This window comes from Magnolia sinica, chromosome 12 (genome assembly GCF_029962835.1).
Source record: "Magnolia sinica isolate HGM2019 chromosome 12, MsV1, whole genome shotgun sequence".
NCBI lineage: Eukaryota > Viridiplantae > Streptophyta > Magnoliopsida > Magnoliales > Magnoliaceae > Magnolia > Magnolia sinica.
Window position 1 is genome coordinate 19,636,109 of NC_080584.1, and position 20,479 is coordinate 19,656,587.

The 20,479-nt window shown below is 37.4% G+C and overlaps 1 protein-coding gene and 1 long non-coding RNA gene across 2 annotated transcripts; one reads left to right on the top strand and one right to left on the bottom strand.

The window, feature by feature from the left end:
• Window positions 1-940: 940 nt before the first annotated feature.
• Window positions 941-12,878, top strand: LOC131221061 (probable pectinesterase 8). The gene is made up of 5 exons (XM_058216149.1): window positions 941-1,372; window positions 2,152-2,323; window positions 2,751-2,957; window positions 8,037-8,296; window positions 12,178-12,878. Exons 1-5 carry the CDS (start codon window positions 996-998, stop codon window positions 12,329-12,331), a joined length of 1,170 nt encoding a protein of 389 aa, XP_058072132.1. The 5' UTR covers window positions 941-995; the 3' UTR covers window positions 12,332-12,878.
• Window positions 12,879-15,706: 2,828 nt separating this feature from the next.
• On the bottom strand, window positions 15,707-18,221 carry LOC131220393 (uncharacterized). The gene is made up of 3 exons (XR_009158550.1): window positions 16,822-18,221; window positions 16,349-16,469; window positions 15,707-15,919 (listed from the first exon to the last, which is right to left on the bottom strand). It is a non-coding gene; the product is annotated as an uncharacterized LOC131220393 (long non-coding RNA).
• Between the last annotated feature and the right edge of the window lie 2,258 nt (window positions 18,222-20,479).

Here is a 20,479-nt window from a genome sequence, read left to right on the forward strand (position 1 = left end):
AGATGACATGACTTGCAAAGACCAGGGTTGCAAGTAATTGGGAATAGACCAATCTAGACCGGATATGGACCGGCCCTAAAGGACCAAAGGTTATCTGGTCCGAGTTTTCGGCTCACTAACTAATTGGGAATGTACATGGGCTTGATTTTATCTGAAAGCCTAAGGTGAATATTCAGCAAGTTGGCCCATCCCAGACCGATCCAGGACTTGGGTCATCAGCCCATTGGTTAATCTGGACATGCTTCTATGGCCCCGGCCTAGTTATAGTAAATATAGGATAAAATGCAAAAAATTAAAAAATGAAAGATGGTGACTCATCGATGGTATACTTATAGCTCAAAATTGCTATGATCAAATGATCCTACCAATCCAAATGGTGGTTCCTGAATGGATGGTTTAAAAAAACTGACCAACGGTCCAGATTCAACGATCGGATCTAAATGGATGAGGTTTTCAGATAAGTGCAATTTGTAATCTAAACTCCATCCAAATGTCCCTACAATTTGGACCATCCAGATTGCCTTTCATGCACTTAATTTTATGTTAGATGAACTACCCATGAAATCATCATGAGGGACCCATCAATGATGTAGAATAGCCCGAAAATCACTGGATCGAATAATCCTGACCACCCAATGGGTGGCTCTCGAATGGATGGTTAAAAGGTCAGATCAGCAATTCAAATTCAACAATCAAGTATAAACGGTTAAGATTGTCCCATCAGTATCATTTTTAACCTACATTCCAAATCACCTTACATCTAATGATGAGGAACTTTTCCGTGATAGGTGGGCCTCTCCTCTTTCAAGCAAAGCCCATGATAAGATTGGTAGGTTCACAAAAAGCTCCTATAGCTTTGTACAAAGGGTGATTTGCAAGACATGCTAGTTAGCCTTGTGCTTCAAGTGCATTTCAATCTCTCCCCTCTACAAGAGAAAATCCTTTCCACCCATTCCCTCATACATTGCACCCTTACTCTGCTTTCCTACTCCAACATGAATTCTAAAGGACTTTCTCTCGTTCTCCTATCAGCCATCGTGGCAGTCCTCCTATCCACACAACTCCCATTCCTAAAACATCTCATCAAGCTACCTTTCACCAGTTTCTCACCATCTATCATTTCAATGCTGACCGCTTGCAACATTTATGGCCACAATCACCCCCACCATCATCATGGCCGTAAACGACGGTCGGATTCGATTTGCGACAACTTCCCTCCAAACTTCCCACCTCCTGACTCTAACACTACGACGAACCTTTGCGTCGATCAGAATGGTTGTTGTAATTTCACAATGGTGCAAGCGGCCATTGATGCAATCGGAGTTGCCAGCCAGAAGAGGACCATCATATGGATCAATAGTGGCATTTACTAGTAAGTTGAGAACGCGTTTGGATACACTATCGATTGAATTGCAATAATTAGTTTAATAAAATGGAAAGGAATTGCATTTTCCTTCCCTACTATTCATAATTGTTAAACATGGTGTGCTGGACGCATGTTGGGGGACAACCCCTAGTGGGGCCCACCCAGACGTGGAAAAGTAGAGCCAGCCCTCTACCTCCCACAGCATCTCCCTCTCCCTCTCTTGTTTAGAGAGGAGAGAGAAAGGGAGAGAGAAGACAAATAGAGAGAAGAAAGAAAGAGGGAGAGAGGAGAGAAGTAGAGAGTAGAAAGAGGAGGAGAGGAGAGAATAGAGAGCTTGTTGTGCGTGCATACACGATAGAGGAGGAAGAGGAGGAGAAAGAGATGAGCCCACTCACATGCATGATCTAAAACATGTTTATTAGCTACCATCATTGTTGTCGAATAAGATAAGTGAATTGGCTCATCTTCCCGTTGTGCAGTTGATTTGAGTGGGTTGTCGATTTTAATATTTCAACTCTTCGATCTAATCGTTATGTAATCGTGTCACTCGATCTACAATAACCTAATATATAATATGCGCATTATCTACACACTCAACAATGATGAAACACCATGTGCGAAATTGCAATTTTTTTTACTTTTAAATTGAAATATAAATACTTGTTTTGTATTATTCTCAATTCAATTTAATTTGTGCATCCAAACACGATGGTCGCATTTTACTTGGGTTATTTTTAAGTGTTAACACATGATTGTTAGTGATTAACTCCCTTTGAGTCATATAGTGAGAAGGTGATGGTCCCGAGGACTAAACCCAATATTACATTTCAAGGGCAAGGAATGGCATCGACAGCGATCGTTTGGAATGACACGGCCAACTCTTCCCATGGTACATTCTACAGTTCATCCGTCGCCATTTTTGGTAACAATTTCGCCGCCAAGAACATAAGCTTCATGGTAAGATACAAGTGCCATGTTTATGTGTTTTCTAATTCTGAAACTAGGTTCCTTTTAAGTGAAAAATACCAAAACACTTCACTTTTGAAATGTAATTTCCTAAAAAAGCTTCAAACTACTGAAAATTCCAATGAGTCATATTCATGTAAGTCCTAATTTGGTCGGTTTAGATGAATGATCATATGCAACCATAGCTTTTAAACCATGTTGACTTGAAATCAAACAGATTTGAGTCGACTAAGATGAGTCGATTTTTTTCATCTATATGGACTCAAAATCCGACAAAGTCGAGTCGACTCGGAGGAGTTATGAGTCAAATGATCGAGGTTTTAAGCCATTGTGAGAGTGTATTTATGGTTGTGCTTTTATATGTAGTATTTATTAAAACATGTTTATCTACTACTAATCTTTCAGTGCAAAATACCAGAATGTAGCCCCAACACCAAAGCCTGGTGATGTAGGAGCACAAGCTGTGGCCATCAGGGTAGGTGGAGATCAAGCTGCATTTTGGGGCTGTGGCTTCTTTGGGGCCCAAGACACCCTTCATGATGATAAAGGAAGGCATTACTTCAAGGAATGTTTCATCCAAGGGTCCATTGATTTCATCTTTGGCGATGCAAGGTCCCTATATGAGGTACATGTACACCTATTTCTATTCTTGGGTTGGATCTGGCCTTGTATGGGCTGGCCTGAGCCAGCTTGTCTCGAGTCCCAAAAGGCTTGAACTGGGTTTGGGCTGAGCCTAGATGGGATTCTTGGGTTGGACTGAGCTGACCTGATGTAGCTCGAGTCCAGCAAGCTTTGGGTTTGGGCTGACTTGGCCGTGGTTGGACTCAGGCCCAGCACTAATGAATTGGCGGGCATGGGCTTAAGCCCAGGCAAGTTAACTTCACCTGGCCTAAAGTATTTAGCTGCATGCAAACCGTGGACCCCACCATGAGGATCACCTGGCACCAAATTCAGGTTGGTCTGGTCACCAAAAATCAAGTTCCCCATCTCAATCGCATTTTTAAAATTCAGTGACTCAACTCAAAACGTGAGCGGATTAGATGTTAACCGGATAACACGTGTGGGGCCATCTTGATGAATGTGTTGTATATCCACACCGCCCATCCTTTTATTCTACTCATTTTAGTAAGTTATCTAAAAACTTAAGAAGATCTACATCTACGGTGGACCACACTACTAGAAAAGGTGGTGAATGGCTATTAAAAACTCTTTGTGCCAAAGAGCAAGGGGAATCCTACACGTGCATCATGCGGTTCCCATCCTTTTGATCATGGTGCCAGATGAAGGGACATTTGGATGCAAGAAAAGCAATATTTTGGATAGACTATTTGGATTATGTTGTCTTAGATAAGCTGTTCAGGTTCTGATGTCTTGGGACGCCGTTTGGCTAGCCACGATGCCACTAACCAGGTGACTAGTGGTCGGTGGTCTGTGGGCCCCACCATGATGTAATTTTTTTATCTAGGCCGTCTATCCATTTTTCTAGATCATTTTAGTGCTTGATCCCAAAAATGACTGGGATCTAAATCTCAGGTGGAGCACACCACAGGAAAACAGTGATGATTGGATGTCCACCGTTAAAAACCTCCTAGGCCCACTGTAATGTTTATTTGACATCCAACATGTTGATTAAGTCATATAGACTTGGATGAAACAAATATCTGCTTGGTATGCTCCTTGAGATTTGGATCTATCTTCTTTTAGCTCAGACCATGGAATGGTTGGAAAATGAACGGAGGACGTGCATGAAACAAATATAACACAGTGGGGCTCACATGTCACCGACTACTGGCCATTAGCTAGGCAGGGTCACTGACCAATCCCTGTCAATTGTCTTAACCAGTATTTATGTTTGATGTTTATTAGACATCAAACATGCGAGAAGCTTAACAAAGACGTGGTATATGTAGGATATACGGCACAAGTGCTCATTTACACATGTAACACGTATGGATGCCATGAAAGCATGTGCTTACTCATGTAAGGCACTTGATAATAAACAATGGTATACTGACGCAGGGATGAACGTAATGACGCCAATCACTGTCTTCCTCAAGGATGACTATTTCGAATCAACGGAGCTTCTCGAATCCATGAGAAAAAGAACAAGAAAAATAGAAATAAATTTTAAAAAATTTGTAATTTGATTGATGATTGCCCAGTATGACTTCTTGCACCATTGATAAAGAAAAAAATCAACTAAATTTTGTAATTATCAAAACCAACAAAATTCTAACTCTAATAAAAATCTTAATTTAAATAAAACTCTTCTAAAGCTTAATTTTAAAAAATAAAAATTCCAAATAAACTTTTATTAGAAGAGTCCTAGCATAATTATAAGTTATTTCTAAAAATAAAGAAAATCTAAAACTCCAAAAATAGAAAAATATTAAAAAATTCAAAATTACTAAAAATAGTAATTTTTTCCTAAAAAATTATTTTTGTGAAAGTGCACATTTTCTGACGAAACGAACAGATGCGACCCAGTAAAGTGGGTCAATTCACCTCAGATGACCCATTTGAGTAAAGATTGATAGGTTACGCGCCCCGTAACGATACCCGGATCAAAAGTTACAATCAATTTACAATCCACCTTCTTTTGGCCCAACTATGCTAGGAACGTATCTGTAACACGTTCTACATCAAATCCCTACATTTGAAAAAAACTCGTCCTCAAATTATTCAAGGAACTTGGCTTATAATTCTGAGATAATTTTTGATACCGATGTTTATTAGTCATTTTCTTGTACTTGGCATTAGGCTTTTGAACTGACACAATACATGTACTCATGCTTTCCTTAACTTGACTAGTATCGATCAATTCCTTTACTAATGCTTTTAAGATCTCACATCATTTCTGATAATGTAGGCAATTAGACAGACTTATCCATGTGACAAGATCAATGTGGTTTTGTATACCCCGTATGGGAGGCAATTTATTAGGGAGTTCATCAAGCACAATCGCCTTGAACTCCTGTAACACTGGTTTCAAATCCCCCGGGATGTTCACAGGCTCCATATATTCTTTCTTTTAAAATAATGCATATAATCTCATGTTTCCTCGACTCGTTTAACAAAAGCATGTTCAGTTGTGAGATAATGTCCCTCCACTTTAGAAGTCTTAGGTAGTGGGCACGGGACGACTCAATCCGGCTAACTCAACTCGTCTGACTTGTTCCGATCCAACTCAACCCGAACTGAATGGGTGAGTTGGTCCGAACCGAGTAAGCTTCACCCAATCCGAACTTAAACCGAGTCGAGTTCGAGTTACCCAGTAACTAGACTCGACTCGACTAAAAACTCAATTTGGTTAGACTCGACTCGACTCGACTCTCTAGCCCTACCCTGACCCGACCCTAACCTCTCTCTCCCTCCCTCATCCTCCTCCTCTTCCTCTTCTAAGCTTGGCAACCACCACCACCATCACCCTCATCCTCCTCCTCCACCTCCTCTCTCAATCCAACTTAGTGGCAACTCGACCCAACTCGGTACTTCTGACTATACCGGACTCAATTCGGATAAATCCTAGCTAGACTAAACTCGGATCGAGTTAGGCATGTTCGACTCGGTATTGAGTCAGATCAAGTTCGGGTCAGGCCTATTTCAAAACCGGATCAAGTCGAGTTAGCCCTAACTCGGTTCGACTCAACTCGATGCCCAGCTCTAGGGGCGAGGATAATCTTTTTACAATCTTTAATAAATATAAACACGTTATCCCGATCTCTATGTGTAGCATCAATAGTATTTTGCTAGGGTCGACCAAGTAACATGTAACAAGCCTCCATGTCGACCACGTCACACATTACTTCATCCTTATAATATTTACCAATGGAAAATGATATATGACATCGTTCGGTTACCTTTGTTTTGTTGACATCCTTGATCCATCCAATCGTGTATGGAGATGTGTGCCTTTCTGTTTTCAGTTGTAAATTTTCCACCATTGTCTTCGACACAAGATTCTCACTGCTCCTGACATCAATGATCACATTATAGACTTTTTGATTTACTGTTCACCTTGTTCGAAAGATGTTGTATTGTTGTAAATTTATCTCTACCTTTAACATGTATAATGGCTTCCTCATTATCAAAGTGGTGGCATGCGATTTAGTTTCTGACAGGTCATTCCGTGTTGTCAACCGCTGAAATTCTTCAATGTAATCGGTGATTGTTCAATTCCCTTGTCAATAATTTTAGTATTATTGGAACAATACTTGCTCGTAATCACTAGGGAGGTACCATGATCGAAGAAGTCGTCTCATCCGTGGCCATGATGAGATGGGCGCCTTATTCTGTCGAGCACGTGAGAGTTGTAATTTCTCCCATCATGCAGAAGCACTGAATTTTATTTTGAAAGCTACCAACTTCACCTTTTTATGCTCTGGCACATCCACGTAATTGAAATATTATTCTACTTCGGCAAACCAGTCGAGGAAATCTTTTATACATAATAATCCATTAAAACTAGGAAGTTCGACTTTACCTCGATAGTCTCTTTTAACATGATATAGATGATCGCCTCCATGAACTGGTCGTCAGGCAAAGTCATTATCGAGGTTCTCATCGCTAGAACTCGCATCATCTGGTGTAGCCCTATAATTCACTACTAGTAGTGCTCTATGGAAATCAGGGTTGTACCGTACAGCAACCACGGGCGGTTGAACATCGCCTAAGGTTCGGGGAGAAATTAGCGCATCTGTAAGACGATCTAGTGTTGCATGTAGCCCTTATATGGTCAACTGACTCTCTCTGTGGAAAACTTTCATTCTTTCCGAAAGATAATGAATCCCTGGATCGCCGTCCACAGGATTTTGATCCATACCTTGTTATTTACCATCGGCTCGAGGGGAATCCTCGCTCTGATACCAATTAACACAAGTATGAACGTTATAAAGTCAATCATCATCTTCCTCAAGGATAACTACTCTAAATCCACAGCGCTTCTCTGGACTCCTCACAAAGACTTCTTGAATTCACGAGAAAAAGAACAAGAAAAATAGAAATAAATTCTAGAAAATTCATAATTTGATTGATGATTGTCTAGTGTGTCTCCTTACACCATTAATAAATAAAAAAATAAACCAAAATTCGTAATTATCAAAAATAGCAAAATTCTAACTCTAATAAAAATCCTTATTCTAATAGAACTCTTCTAAAGCCTAATTTCTAAAATAAAAATTCTAAATAAACTTTTGCTAGAAAAGTCCTACCATAATCACAAGTTATTTCTAAAAATGAAGAAAATCTAAAACTCTAAAAATAGAAAAATATTTAAAAATTTGAAATTACTAAAAATAGTAAATTTTTCTTAAAAAATTAGTTTTAAGTTGAAAGTGCGCGTTTTCTTACGAAACGGACAGTTGCAACCCTCATGAGGGTTGATTCACCTCGGATGGTCACTTTCAGTAAAGATTGATAGTGCGCCCCATAATGATACTCGGATCAAAAGTTACGGTCAATTTACGATCCACCTTCTTTTGGCTCAACCATAGTAGGAACGTAATACGTTCTACAACACACCTGATGAGTGGACCCGCCTCATTTTCAAGCCAAGTCATCCAAACTACGTGGCCAACCGATGCACGGTTTTAATACACCACAACTACATGTTTTCCGCCACACCTGGGCTTATAGTATGTATCATGAGTGTGTCATTTAGCAATCACAGCCGCCCATTTATAACCATTTAAATCTCTGATTTCAGAACTGTCAGCTAATTTCTATGGCCAACCCAGTGCCTGCTGGATTGAAGACAATAAATGGAGCCGTCACTGCACACGGCAGACAATCAAAGGACGAGAACACAGGATTCGCGTTCGTGAATTGCACCATTGGTGGGACCGGAAGGATATGGTTGGGTCGAGCATGGAGACCCTTCTCACGTGTGGTGTTTGCATACACGTACATGTCTGAAATCATATCCCCAGAGGGATGGAATGACTTGAATGATGCCACAAGAGACCAGTATGTATACAAAATCATCAGTTTCTTTAATGGCTTTTATGTTGATACATGCGACGTACATGTTGTCGATCTAGACCATCTGAATTGTGGGGCATATCGTGGATGGATCATTGCTAGAAGATCACAACCACCCAGTAATCCTAACCATCTAATTGTGGGTTATCGAAAGGACGAATGACATAAAAAAGTAAATTAGACTAATAAATCAAATGGTTTAGACTTTTGATTGGATCCGATTTTGGCTACGGTCCACACAAAATACAGCCCACGATTTGAGCAGCCTATGAGTGTTGTACAATGACGTCATGTGTACTGTGGATGAGTCGGTGATAGTTTACCATTTTCAAAATGTAATTGGCAGGCACTCTTCCACTGTCCACTTGGCATACAATTAGAACAACCCAAGCCGTCCAAATCACAGAATCATTAAAGTGACTAAAAGGTCATGGCCGTTCAATCTGTGGCTAGAAATAGATGGCTCAAATTCACCCTGTAAAATCAGCTGCTATAGATCATTAGATCGGTGTAAATTTTTAATAACTTACTAAGCCACAGGTGTACCAATAGAAGAGACGATATTATCGATCAAAAAATGGCCAATAAATCCACATGGAGAAAGAATATTTCAAGAATGAGAAATTAAATTAATATTATGAATAACGATATCATCATCTTTTTCTCAAAAAAATAACTGATAAATCCACATGGAGAGAAAATATTTTAAGAATGAGAAATTAAATTAAATTAATATTATAGATAAAAGTTTGAATAAGGTTTAGTAATAAAGTCCCATAATATGAATTGTGTAAGTCCAAAATTTTAAATTTATTACTTTTATGAAATAATAAATTTACTAAAAATAATAAATAGCTTTTAAATTGACTTAAACTTTTTTTTTGGCTAAAAAAAGGACTTTAACCTATTACACGGATCTTTAAACCGTAAAGTACCCTAAAAATGTACTAAATATAGTGAAAATTAATTTAAAACTCAAAAAAATATATAAAATAAAAAATAAAAAAATCCTAAAATGACTTTATTTTCAAAATTTGTTCAAATATCAACTATCTTTAGCATTGGCTAGCATATAAACCTTGTCAATAACTTTTCAATAATATCTTATACGTCCAAAACAAATAAACTGGTTGCAAAGTAATGGACATCAAAAGCTATAATGTGTGTTAAACACTTCACTAAACTTTTTATCTCGATTTATTTCAATCTTAATTATCCATGTGATTGTCATTAAATATGTACCACTTTAGATCCCTCCACTCGAAAAATAAACTTATCCCCAAGTTTGAAATGATACTAAGTAATTACTATAAACTAGCTTGGTAACATTTTTGCTTTGTCTTGGACAGCAACCGATGGTGAAGGCAGCCTACGTGTCTGATTAGAATTTTATGCTTATGATGAAATTTTAGAAAATGAAACCTCACATGTTGTTCCTTTGCAATTGTTTATACTCAATGCGTCAATCTCCAACTCTTTTACAACAATTGATTCGTGATCTTCATTATTGGACCTCTTTTACAATAATAGTATTGATCTTCATCGTAATGATAGTGAATTATCCACCTCCTTGGCCATTGAATTGTCCTTAATGTTGATCCATTGATTCTTTTTATCAGGTCATCATCGACTAAGGTTTTAATTCAGTTAGAACTTTATATAAGCCTAGTGTTACTATTAATCATCAGCGGATCCATACAACAATCCAGCAATGGATTCATCTTGGTATAATTGCACGTGTTGACGCACGTTAGAAGTAATCGATCCAACCGTGGATTTATAAAGCAATCCAACGATGGATTCCTCAAGAGGAAATCCTTCAAATGTATACATCCACTCTTGTTCTTCATCCTCAAGATGCACTTTTTTATTTGCAAAAGCCCACACCTCTTGATCATCTTCTAGTTAGTTGAAAAGAATTTAACTCTTTGAGTTAACCTTACCTCTATAAGTTTGTGGCATATGGTTTAATGTGGTTACTTGAGCATTAATTGACCAACTGTGAGCTCGTTCAACAATCGTGAGTCATTTGTTGTCACAATTATATTTGCGATCCTTAGCCTAACTTAACCAAGAAATCCTCACAATAGCTACTATATTGAACCATCGAATTCTTGATAAAATGTCATAAATTCCATGCTCATCAATTCTTGATTCCCTAGAGGACTGTTCATATTATTATTGTTGACCGATCTATTCTAGAAATCATCAATTCAAGGAAAATTCTCGCTCTGACTCCAAATAACATAGTAGGTGTGTGAATAGAAGAGAAGAACTCATTGCCTTCATAAAAATAGTCACTAATTCCACATGAAGAGATAAATCTCTAAAAACAAGATATAAAATTAAGATTATTGACAAAAGTCTAAATAAAGTCCTTTTAGAAAGTCTCTTAATATGGCTTATAGTAGCTCTAAACCCTAAATTCATAACTTTCCTAATGTATTAACTTTACTAAAAATAGTAGATTTTAAAAAAAGCAATAAAGAATTTTTAAACCGACTCTAACTCTTTTCCATTACTCAAAAAGGACTTTAAGATATTCCAAGACTTTAAAGCATAAAATATTCTAAAAATTGCAAAAATTGTAACCCATTAAAATAGTAAAAATGTAACTCAAAACTTAAAATTAACTCCAAAGGAGATCCGGTAAGCATGTAGAGCTCATTGTTATATTTTAGTGGCATATTATATATACAAAATGAATAATTAGTTACAAAGTTATAGTTGTGGAAAGCTATAATGCGTGCTAGACCCTTTAACGAACTTTTTAGCCCAATTTCTTCTTATCCTAACTATCCATGCAATTGTCCTTGAGTACTCTACATCACCTACATCCATGATGAAGCCCATTATTTTGATGGCCCCCAATTGATATACATGTATGCAATGTATCCAATGCACTGGACCATGGATTGAAAACTTGCCAACTCAAAGAGTCACATTCTTAGGACTCGCCCAAGTTAGGGGACAACTCAATTGAGTCAGGACTATTCCAGCCAATTTTCAATATTTAACTTGTGGCATCGAGCCTGATCAGACTCGACAAAATCGAAGTCAACTTGAATAAGTCGACAATCCATGGGCTAGACCTAGGCAAAGAATATGTAGGCCTAACATAATAGCTAATCTCTTCCATTACACTCTCCACTGTAAGAAAAAGTTAGCCCGAAGTTTTAAATAAATTTGGTTGAGTCAAGCCAGGCAAATAGATTGTCAAGTAAGCGTGGTAATGGACCGAGCTGCTTGGCCTCTTAGGGCTAAGATTTGAGCCCCTAAATTTAGCCTAAGGCTAGGCCTGGTGTTGAAATCTAGACCTCATGACTGGGCAAGGCCAGGGCCAATGAATAATTTCCTTACCCGGCTAGTTGATGCAATCTAATCCTTAAGTGAGCCACTATTACATTAAAAAAAAAAAAAATTTAAAATGAATGATTTGAAGACATCTATAAATGGTCCCGTTCAACGTACATGTGTAGCTTGAAAACACTTTTAGATTCGACGTCATATTTACTAATCAAAATGATTTATAATATAATGGGATTTATCATGGATGGAAAGGATACAATGAAAATTTTCTTCTATAATTTCAAATCTTTATTCATGTCACTCTTTTCTTAATAGCAAGCTTACCTTGGGCAAAGGTCTTGTTAACTTAATTAAAGTCAAAGCCATGATAGGGCCAACACCAGCATGGCCCTAGCATCACCCATTGCCACCCTTATTTGCAAGCCGTTTCAAGCCTTGGATTGGCCTAAGTAGATATTGAGTTCGAAAACCCAACTAGAGGCCTAACTGGGCCCTTATTTAGACCAACCTGTATGGAGTATGACGTGTATGGATTTTTATTTTTATTTTTTGAACAGGACTATCTTCTATGGAGAGTATAATTGCATGGGTGGTGGGGCCAATCTAACAATGAGGGTGCCTTATCTTCAAAGACTCACTGATGCACAAGCTTCTCCTTTTCTCGATGTTTCATATATTGATGGGGACCAATGGCTAAAACCACTCCTCTAGCTTCTTTTATTTTTATTTTTTTTTTTTTTTTTGTAATATAACTTATCACCTGTAGCCAGTTCTATGCTGACTTATCATGCAACACCATTTTTCTTGCCCACATGCCACTTGTGTAGAACATACCTACCATGCAGATGGTTATCGTTATCATGAAGATCACTTGGTACAAAAATTAGGTAAGTCTATTCATTGATTATACACGCCATTAAATCAAAGTATAACCAACATCTTTGACTTAAAATATAAGTGTGGTCCACCTCGTGAGTGGATCGTCCTTATTTTCGAACGGGTGGCCTCTTGGTAGGGGCTATCCTTTTTAACAGAATAAATGTCTTACATAAGTGGCATGCAGCAGGAAAATTAACGTTGCATGGTGAGTTAGCATGCAGTTGATTGTAGGTGATTAGTTCTCATTTTACTATGTGGGCCCTACAAAATGTCACAAAAATATTTATTTATTTATTTATTTATTGATACTTTTCCTAATTGTTGTATATATAGTCTTACTTTGAAAGTTATCATAAAGACTTGTAAAGAACAATAGTGAAATGCATGTGTGATGCACATGATAATGATACTCAAGAGGATTACATTTACCAATGTTATGAATGATGATGATTCAATTATACATGTTCTATTTATGAGATTGTTGGCATTGTCTTGCTTCAAGAAAAGTTGCTACCTGAGGTTTACTTGACACTTACATATGAAAATAGGTTGTTCATATCAATTATATCTTAAAAAAATGATCATTAATCTAAATTTTCGATCATGTGGTCCCAACTTTTATTTCCAATGCCATAGGTTATAATAGCTTGCCTATTAGTGATCAGTTCTCAGTTGCACATGCCCCTGTCTTCAAGCACCAAACTCAAACACCCCGAATGTGCCAATAGATCACATGCATATGGTATCCAAAACACATAGGGTGGTGACATGGTGCAATAATTAATCTTAAAAATCAAACCTAGTCATTCATTGATGGTTGGTTTTCATTTTTGTTTGATTGCCAATTTCTTCCAACATGTGTAACATACCTAATAAACGATCAACCCAGTTTTTTGATAAATAAATATTCACCAATGGATAAACCTTTGCCATATTCCTAATTATTCAATGGCAGTGATGATACTTATAGATCATATAAGCTTATGTAGATAATGCAAAGCATTGAATATCAAATTCTCACATTAGTAAGTTATGTGAAAGGTAAGCAGTTAGATTATGCTCCACATATGATTGATTCTATGTTTTGAATGGTTTATATTGTCGTATCAAAATAACACATACAATTTTATGAGTACATGTAAATCAACCATCATAATCTGCCAATCATGAAGTCTTCTTTTGTCATTGTCTGCAAAACTCTAGGTCATGACTCGCATAGACATGTGGGGGTGTTGCTTGTTGTTGATGTAGGAGAAATGACTAATTTTGTTAATGAGATCCACACTAACCATCTGGTGTGCCTCCCTATGGTTGGCCTAATCCTAAAATTCAAACCAATCCAAATCTCATGTATGCCAAATCACTTAGAAAATTTAAAATCTTGCATAAAACCTCTAAATTGATGTTCCATTGACTACATTAACATTAGTCTTGGAATGGCCTAACTTTTGGTATGTCCCTTCATCTCCATATGCCACATCAAATGATGATTTGAGGGCATATAAACACTATAGTGTATGGCATGTAGGAGAAATGACTAATTTTGTTAATGAGATCCACACTAACCATCTGGTGTGCCTCCCTATGGTTGGCCTAATCCTAAAATTCAAACCAATCCAAATCTCATGTATGCCAAATCACTTAGAAAATTTAAAATCTTGCATAAAACCTCTAAATTGATGTTCCATTGACTACATTAACATTAGTCTTGGAATGGCCTAACTTTTGGTATGTCCCTTCATCTCCATATGCCACATCAAATGATGATTTGAGGGCATATAAACACTATAGTGTATGGCATGTATCGGATTTATACAAGGGTCTTCTGTCATTGAAAAAGTTTAACGAATATAGCTATAAGTTTTATGAGAAAAGAGGTTTATTGAATAATAAAGAAGAGGCAATGGTAGTTGTGAAGAGAGTTTATAGAAGGTTTATATTAGCTGATCGGGAGATATTGTGGTTGACAAAACTATTGTTGCCAATGCTCTGACAGACTTTGTTACAAGATGACATAAGCAGTTGCACTTGGGCCACATGAGAAAATAAGGATTAAATATACTTCTTGATCGAAATTACTTATAGGCTTAAAATCTATTAATTAATATTTTTGTGAGCATTGCATATTTAATAAGCTCCATAAAGCTTGTTTTCTCCATTCAATGGTAGAAGTAATTGTATTTTAAATTCAATTCATTTAGACACTTGAGATGCTCATGTATATTCCTTGAGAGATTCAAAATATTTTATTTCCTTTATTAATGGTTTTTTTAAGGATATATAAGTTTACATGTTTAAAAGGAATAGTGATATTTTTTCTTATTTCATTAAATCTAAAGCATTGGTTGAAATATAAGGGAAAAAAAAAAAAGATTAAACATCTGAAAATTAATAATAGATGAGGGTGTGGCTCATAAAAATTTGATAATTTTACAGTGAGCATGGCATTTAAAGGTATTATGGAGTCCCTTGTGCTCTATAATAGACACTCATAGATCATACAAGAGCATACTTTGTTCAACAAGGCTCAATCAGAATTTTTAAGAAAAACCCATTAACACGGCTTTGTTATTTGTTGAATTATTCTCCTACAACTATACTAAATTATAAAATTCATAAAGTTGTATGGTCTGAAAAACCTATTAATTATTTATTCATTTTTTTTTTTTTTAATTGTGATACTTATGGTTGCACCATAATTAGGGATTTGCGACGGGCCAAATCCATCGTAAAACCAAATAAATGACAAATTTTGTCTGTTGCTTAGTCCGTTGCTGTTTCCTGGGTCCTTTTTTTCCTATGGATAAGATCCGTCACAAAAAATAAAAAAACCGTTGCTAAAATTCTGAAAAACCACCCGAATTGTCATTAAAATATCAGCGACGGCTAAGGTCCGTCGCTAATATGGTTTCAACTTCTTTAGCAATTAGTGACGGATTTGGTCCGTCGCTAAAATAACTACATTTATATATATATATCATCACATTTTGTTTTTATTTTTTTGAATCTTACACCTGATAGTCACTCAAAAAATAATTCACACAATTGTTTAATAAAAATCACAGTCACGAGATTCAAAAGATTGGGCTGAATATGAAGCTAGACTAAATATTAATGTGTTTGGATGCTCAATAGGCCCTCATAAGAAACTAAACTAAATATATAGTAAATAGCCAAATTCATAGTCTACACAAGAAAAGGAAGAAATCAAAATTGGATATATCATCGAAATTCCAAACATATAAAATTTATATTTCCATAAAACACCATTAGTTTCAAGCTAAAATAAGAAAGCTTCCTGCACAAGGAAATTAACAAGCATTCCATTTTGACGATTGTGGCCCAAATCTGTCCAAAGTCTGGATCACTGGCATTTTGATCCTTCAAGATCTCCAACACAACCGCCTTCCCCACCTTCGCCTGCATAGTACTCAAAAAACATTGATCTATCATTGGGGAATTCCTTTGGAAGCTGTCCTCACAAGAAGTCCAATGAAATCTTTCAATGGCGTAATAGGATATTGTATGGTAAGACAACTTCAGTGAGGTGTGTTTTCCTTTGGGTAGAGGGAATCCAAAATAGAATGGGCAAGGCAGAAAAATGACAAGTGGCTTATCGAATGATCTCATCCGATCATAGCCTTCTCCCAGCTAATAAGTGTCGGCTTCTCATTATTTTTCTGACAGGTTTTAATGACTGGCTGCCTACCTGTATCAACCCTCCTTTACCCATAGAAATATTAGTCATTGTTGAATTATTCATCGCACAGAACACATTGCGCCAGAAAATAATACGAGGATAAGAACAATATTCATCTGATTGCGAAGAGAAGGGATGATGGAGTTTACCTTCAATTCGTCGACATCATCTACCTTCAGAAAAATAACATCAGGCAATTTTTTGGCGAGCTCAGCTGGGGACAATGAAACGGCATGGCCCGCACCATGAAGCAGTAAAATCGACCGCCACCTGTGGATAGAAAAAAAAATTAAAAAGATAACATGTTTTGTGAGGATCCACGATGTATGAAACCCAAACCACAGACCAACATCTGAAGAAAGTCAGATCAAGTACATTGATCTGATTACCAAGGATGATAAGCACAAAAATAATAAGAGATTAACCCAAATTGAACCTTCTTCATGCAGCACAACCATGAATATCAAGAAAAAAGCATACAAAACTCTCCTGTTTTTGGGTAGTCAACAACGCATTCATTTCTCAACTGTACGAGTTTTCTTTGTATAAATTGTAAAGATGAATCCGAGGCTTCGGTTATGGGTATTTTGTAGAAGGAATGCTCTGGACATCTAAACCTTACCTTGAATGAGCTTTCAAGCGGATACTGGTATTGAGCTGTCCACGAAAAGCAACAAGAAGTTCGAGGCATTTCTTGAATTCTCCTACACTAGCTGTTTGAACAAACTCCTCTAAGCTGCAATCTCAATTTGTGTCATATATTATGTCAAACAAGCAAGTTAACCAAAATAGAAATAATGGAGTTGCCACGTGCCTTCAAATGGTAGATAGATTATCACGAACAATGTTACCAAAAGGTTGACGATGAAGAACTGAATGGAGGGGAAACCAGAGCTGCATCATTCAGAGTAACAAAAAAAGAAGAAAAGAGGAAGAAAGAAATTAGTGATTACCCTGCATCTCTTGCATGCAAATGGGGAACTACAATTTACCTTTCCAGCATTAAATTCATACTGCTCCAGAACCCCATCAAGCAACGTGGGCCAATGAAGCTTGTATATCTAGGCCGGTTTGTAGGGTGGAATTAGAAATGATAAAAGGCAGGGCCAAATTAGCAATTTTGGGGTCTGTTGGATTCAAATAAAGCTCTAAGGCTAGAATGCACTCAAGAAGTTTTGAATATTTTCAGTGCATATTGGGCTAACTCTTTCTTGGAGGCCACTCTCTTAATGCACAAGTGTAGGCATTTTAAGCCTGGATTCAAGGAGCATAACATAAATCAGTGATGAGTTTTTGGATTTGTCTACTGTGTCCTAGGGCCTAGGGGTAATTTGGTTTCATGGTGGATCTTTAGCTTCTCAACAAGGGGTTGAAAGGATTCTAGTATTTCCTTTTTCTTTTTTCTTTTTCTCATTTCCTGTGGATGCCCAGATTGGAGTTCAATGGATTTTCAGGTTTTTTGTTTGGATGAAAGCTTCTAGAAGTCATGTTTATGATCGAAAAATTCAAATAGCCATAGCACATGTACCAAAGTAGCCACATGCAAAAGATCCAGCAGTCCAACAATGTGAATGTGCTCTCCTGAAATCCAGGCCACATATCATTGGATTGCATCTGCTGGAGTATGGTTGCAGCAGGAAAGATCAGAGGGACCTTGTCTGAAATCCTTCAGACGATAACAGTATGCCAGTTGTTTCCATGGAAGTCTATATACTCAATTTTTATGGAAGGCATTTTCCACCATACTTATGGCATCAAAACTGCGGAAGCCTTCAGTATCTATCAAATTCTTTGAGTGAATGATTATGTGCATCCAAACTACCCCTTGGTGGCACGCTTTTGTCATATTTTGATTTTTGTATGTGTGGAATAATAGATCATCACATGGACTGAATGTGATATTAGAGCATTCACATAGCACATGGGGTTAGGATCTTCTCTAATTCAAGCAAGTTAATTCAGCACAGAGAGACTCATATAACTGTTTCAGGAACTCACGATTGACTTCTGTACATAAAACTAGCAGGAAAAAAAAAAACTGCCATACATAAAAGAATATGATCGTCAAGAAAATATTAGTGTTCATATGCTAATTGATGCTTCGTCAAGTAAAAAAGAACTCAACTTTTCTAACAGTGAATCAGTCATTTCAATCCTATAAGGGTCTCTTGGATCGATCTGCTTCAAAATGTTTACAAGCTTTTGCACCATCTGACATATACTTGAATATCTGAAAATCAAGGACAAGCAATATCTATATAACTCCATAGTCCATAATTCAGCTAGAAAAAAAAAAAAAAAACATTTCAAATTAAGAGGTTATCTATTTGGTGCACCGGTGCTCCTTACTATTATCTTCCACTGTTGCTCGACCACATTAAAAAAATAATAATAACATTGAACGGATGATCTTAACAATCTTATTGGGAATGCTTGTAACAAATTAATCCTGCAAAACAATACAGATGCATTATGTACAGGATCATCGATACATCCCAGTGGATAGGTGGGCCTCCTCCATGTAACTATCGGACAAGTGGTAGACTGAGAATTTACCCTAGCAGTGCTTCCTCTGTCTGCCCATTGTCAAGGTAAATCTCTCTTAACCTGAAAATAATTCAAACAATAAATATATCATAATCCAAGCCTGTGAGAAAAGAGAAACTGAAGAATCAGCCATTGCTATGCAGGTTAATTTTATTAGAGAACAGTGTGAAACTAAGTTGCAAGATGAACTATTGAAATTGCAAGATGCACTTGATTAGATTGAGAATCCAAAGATCTGGTTTGGCATCTAAGCCCATCTCTACATTACTGCATCACCGTCAAGCCATTCTGCTGCATCACCATCAACCCATCTCCTCATCTCTGTTACAAAAACACCTTCTTTAGATAGCTGAAATCCACCCAACAGCACGCCATTCCGCTACCGGATGCCCAAATCTCTCTACTCATTCATCTCAAAACCGGCAATCTCCATTGCAACCCTATCCCAAAAACAAATCTTCCATCTCCGGCCCCTTCTTCTCCGTCTCCGTCGACCACTGTGCGTCAACAGTCGTACCATTGTGGCTGTCAAAATAGGGCGATCTCTGCTTCCAGCAATGATCATTTGATTGCATGAGAGAGAGGGGAGAGAGATCTGGATTTTGGGGGTAGAGAGCGCACGGTTTTAGGGATTTTTTGAGTTTGGGGGGAGAGAGAGGGGTTTGGATTTTGGGGGCAAAGAGCGCGCGATTTTGGGAATTTTTTTATTATGGAGAGAGAGAGAGAGAGAGAGAGAGAGAGAGAGCTCTGCTTCCGGCAATGATCATTTGATAGCCTGAGAGAGAGAGGAGAGAGAGTGGGAGGGAGAGAGATCTGGATTTTGGGGGTAGAGAGCTCACGAGGGATTTTTTTAGTTTGGGGGATTTTGGGGGCAGAGAGCACGCGATTTTGGGAATTTTTTTATTATGGGACAGAGAGAGCGACGCGGCTTAGGGAAACGGATTGGCTACTCCTCCGTACACCCGCGGTGCTCTATGGACTCCACATGATGTTTTTGTTTCATCCATTCCGTCCATGTATTTTCAAATATTATTTTAATTTAATAAACAAAAAATGAGATATATCACAGTCTCAAGTGGACCACATTACCGAAAAAAATTTTGAATGAGCATGACTATTAAAAACATTCTGGGCTATAAAAGTTTTGGATCAAGCTGATTTTTGGTTTTTTCTTCATCTGGGCGTGTATGACCTAATCAACATATTGGTTGTCAAATAAACAGTACAGTAGGCCTTAGGAGTATTTTAATGGTGGATATCCAATCACTATTATTTTCACGTGGTGTAGTCCACATGAGATATATATCTCTCTCATGTTTAGATAAAACCCTAAAATGATATGTAAAAATCGATGAATACCACCAGCGACAGAGCTGGTGGCAGGGGTTGCCAATCCGTTTTCGCAGACGAGGGACACGGATTTCCTGCAAAAGACTTGCGCAGCAAGTTCCTGCGCAGGAATGCAAGATGGGTCCACCGTGATGTTTATTAGAAATTGAATTCATCCATCCATTGTTTGAATTCATTTTAAGACAAGCGACCAAAAATGAGAAGGATCCAAAATTCAAGTGGGCCATACGAGATGAAAAAAATGGAGAAAGGAATACCTACCGATGAAATCTCCCTAGACTCTACCTTAATGTTTATATTCCATCCAAACGGTTTATAAGTTCGTTTTCACTTAGAAGAAGTTAAAATACCAAAATTTAGGCCGATACAAAACTTTTGTGGCG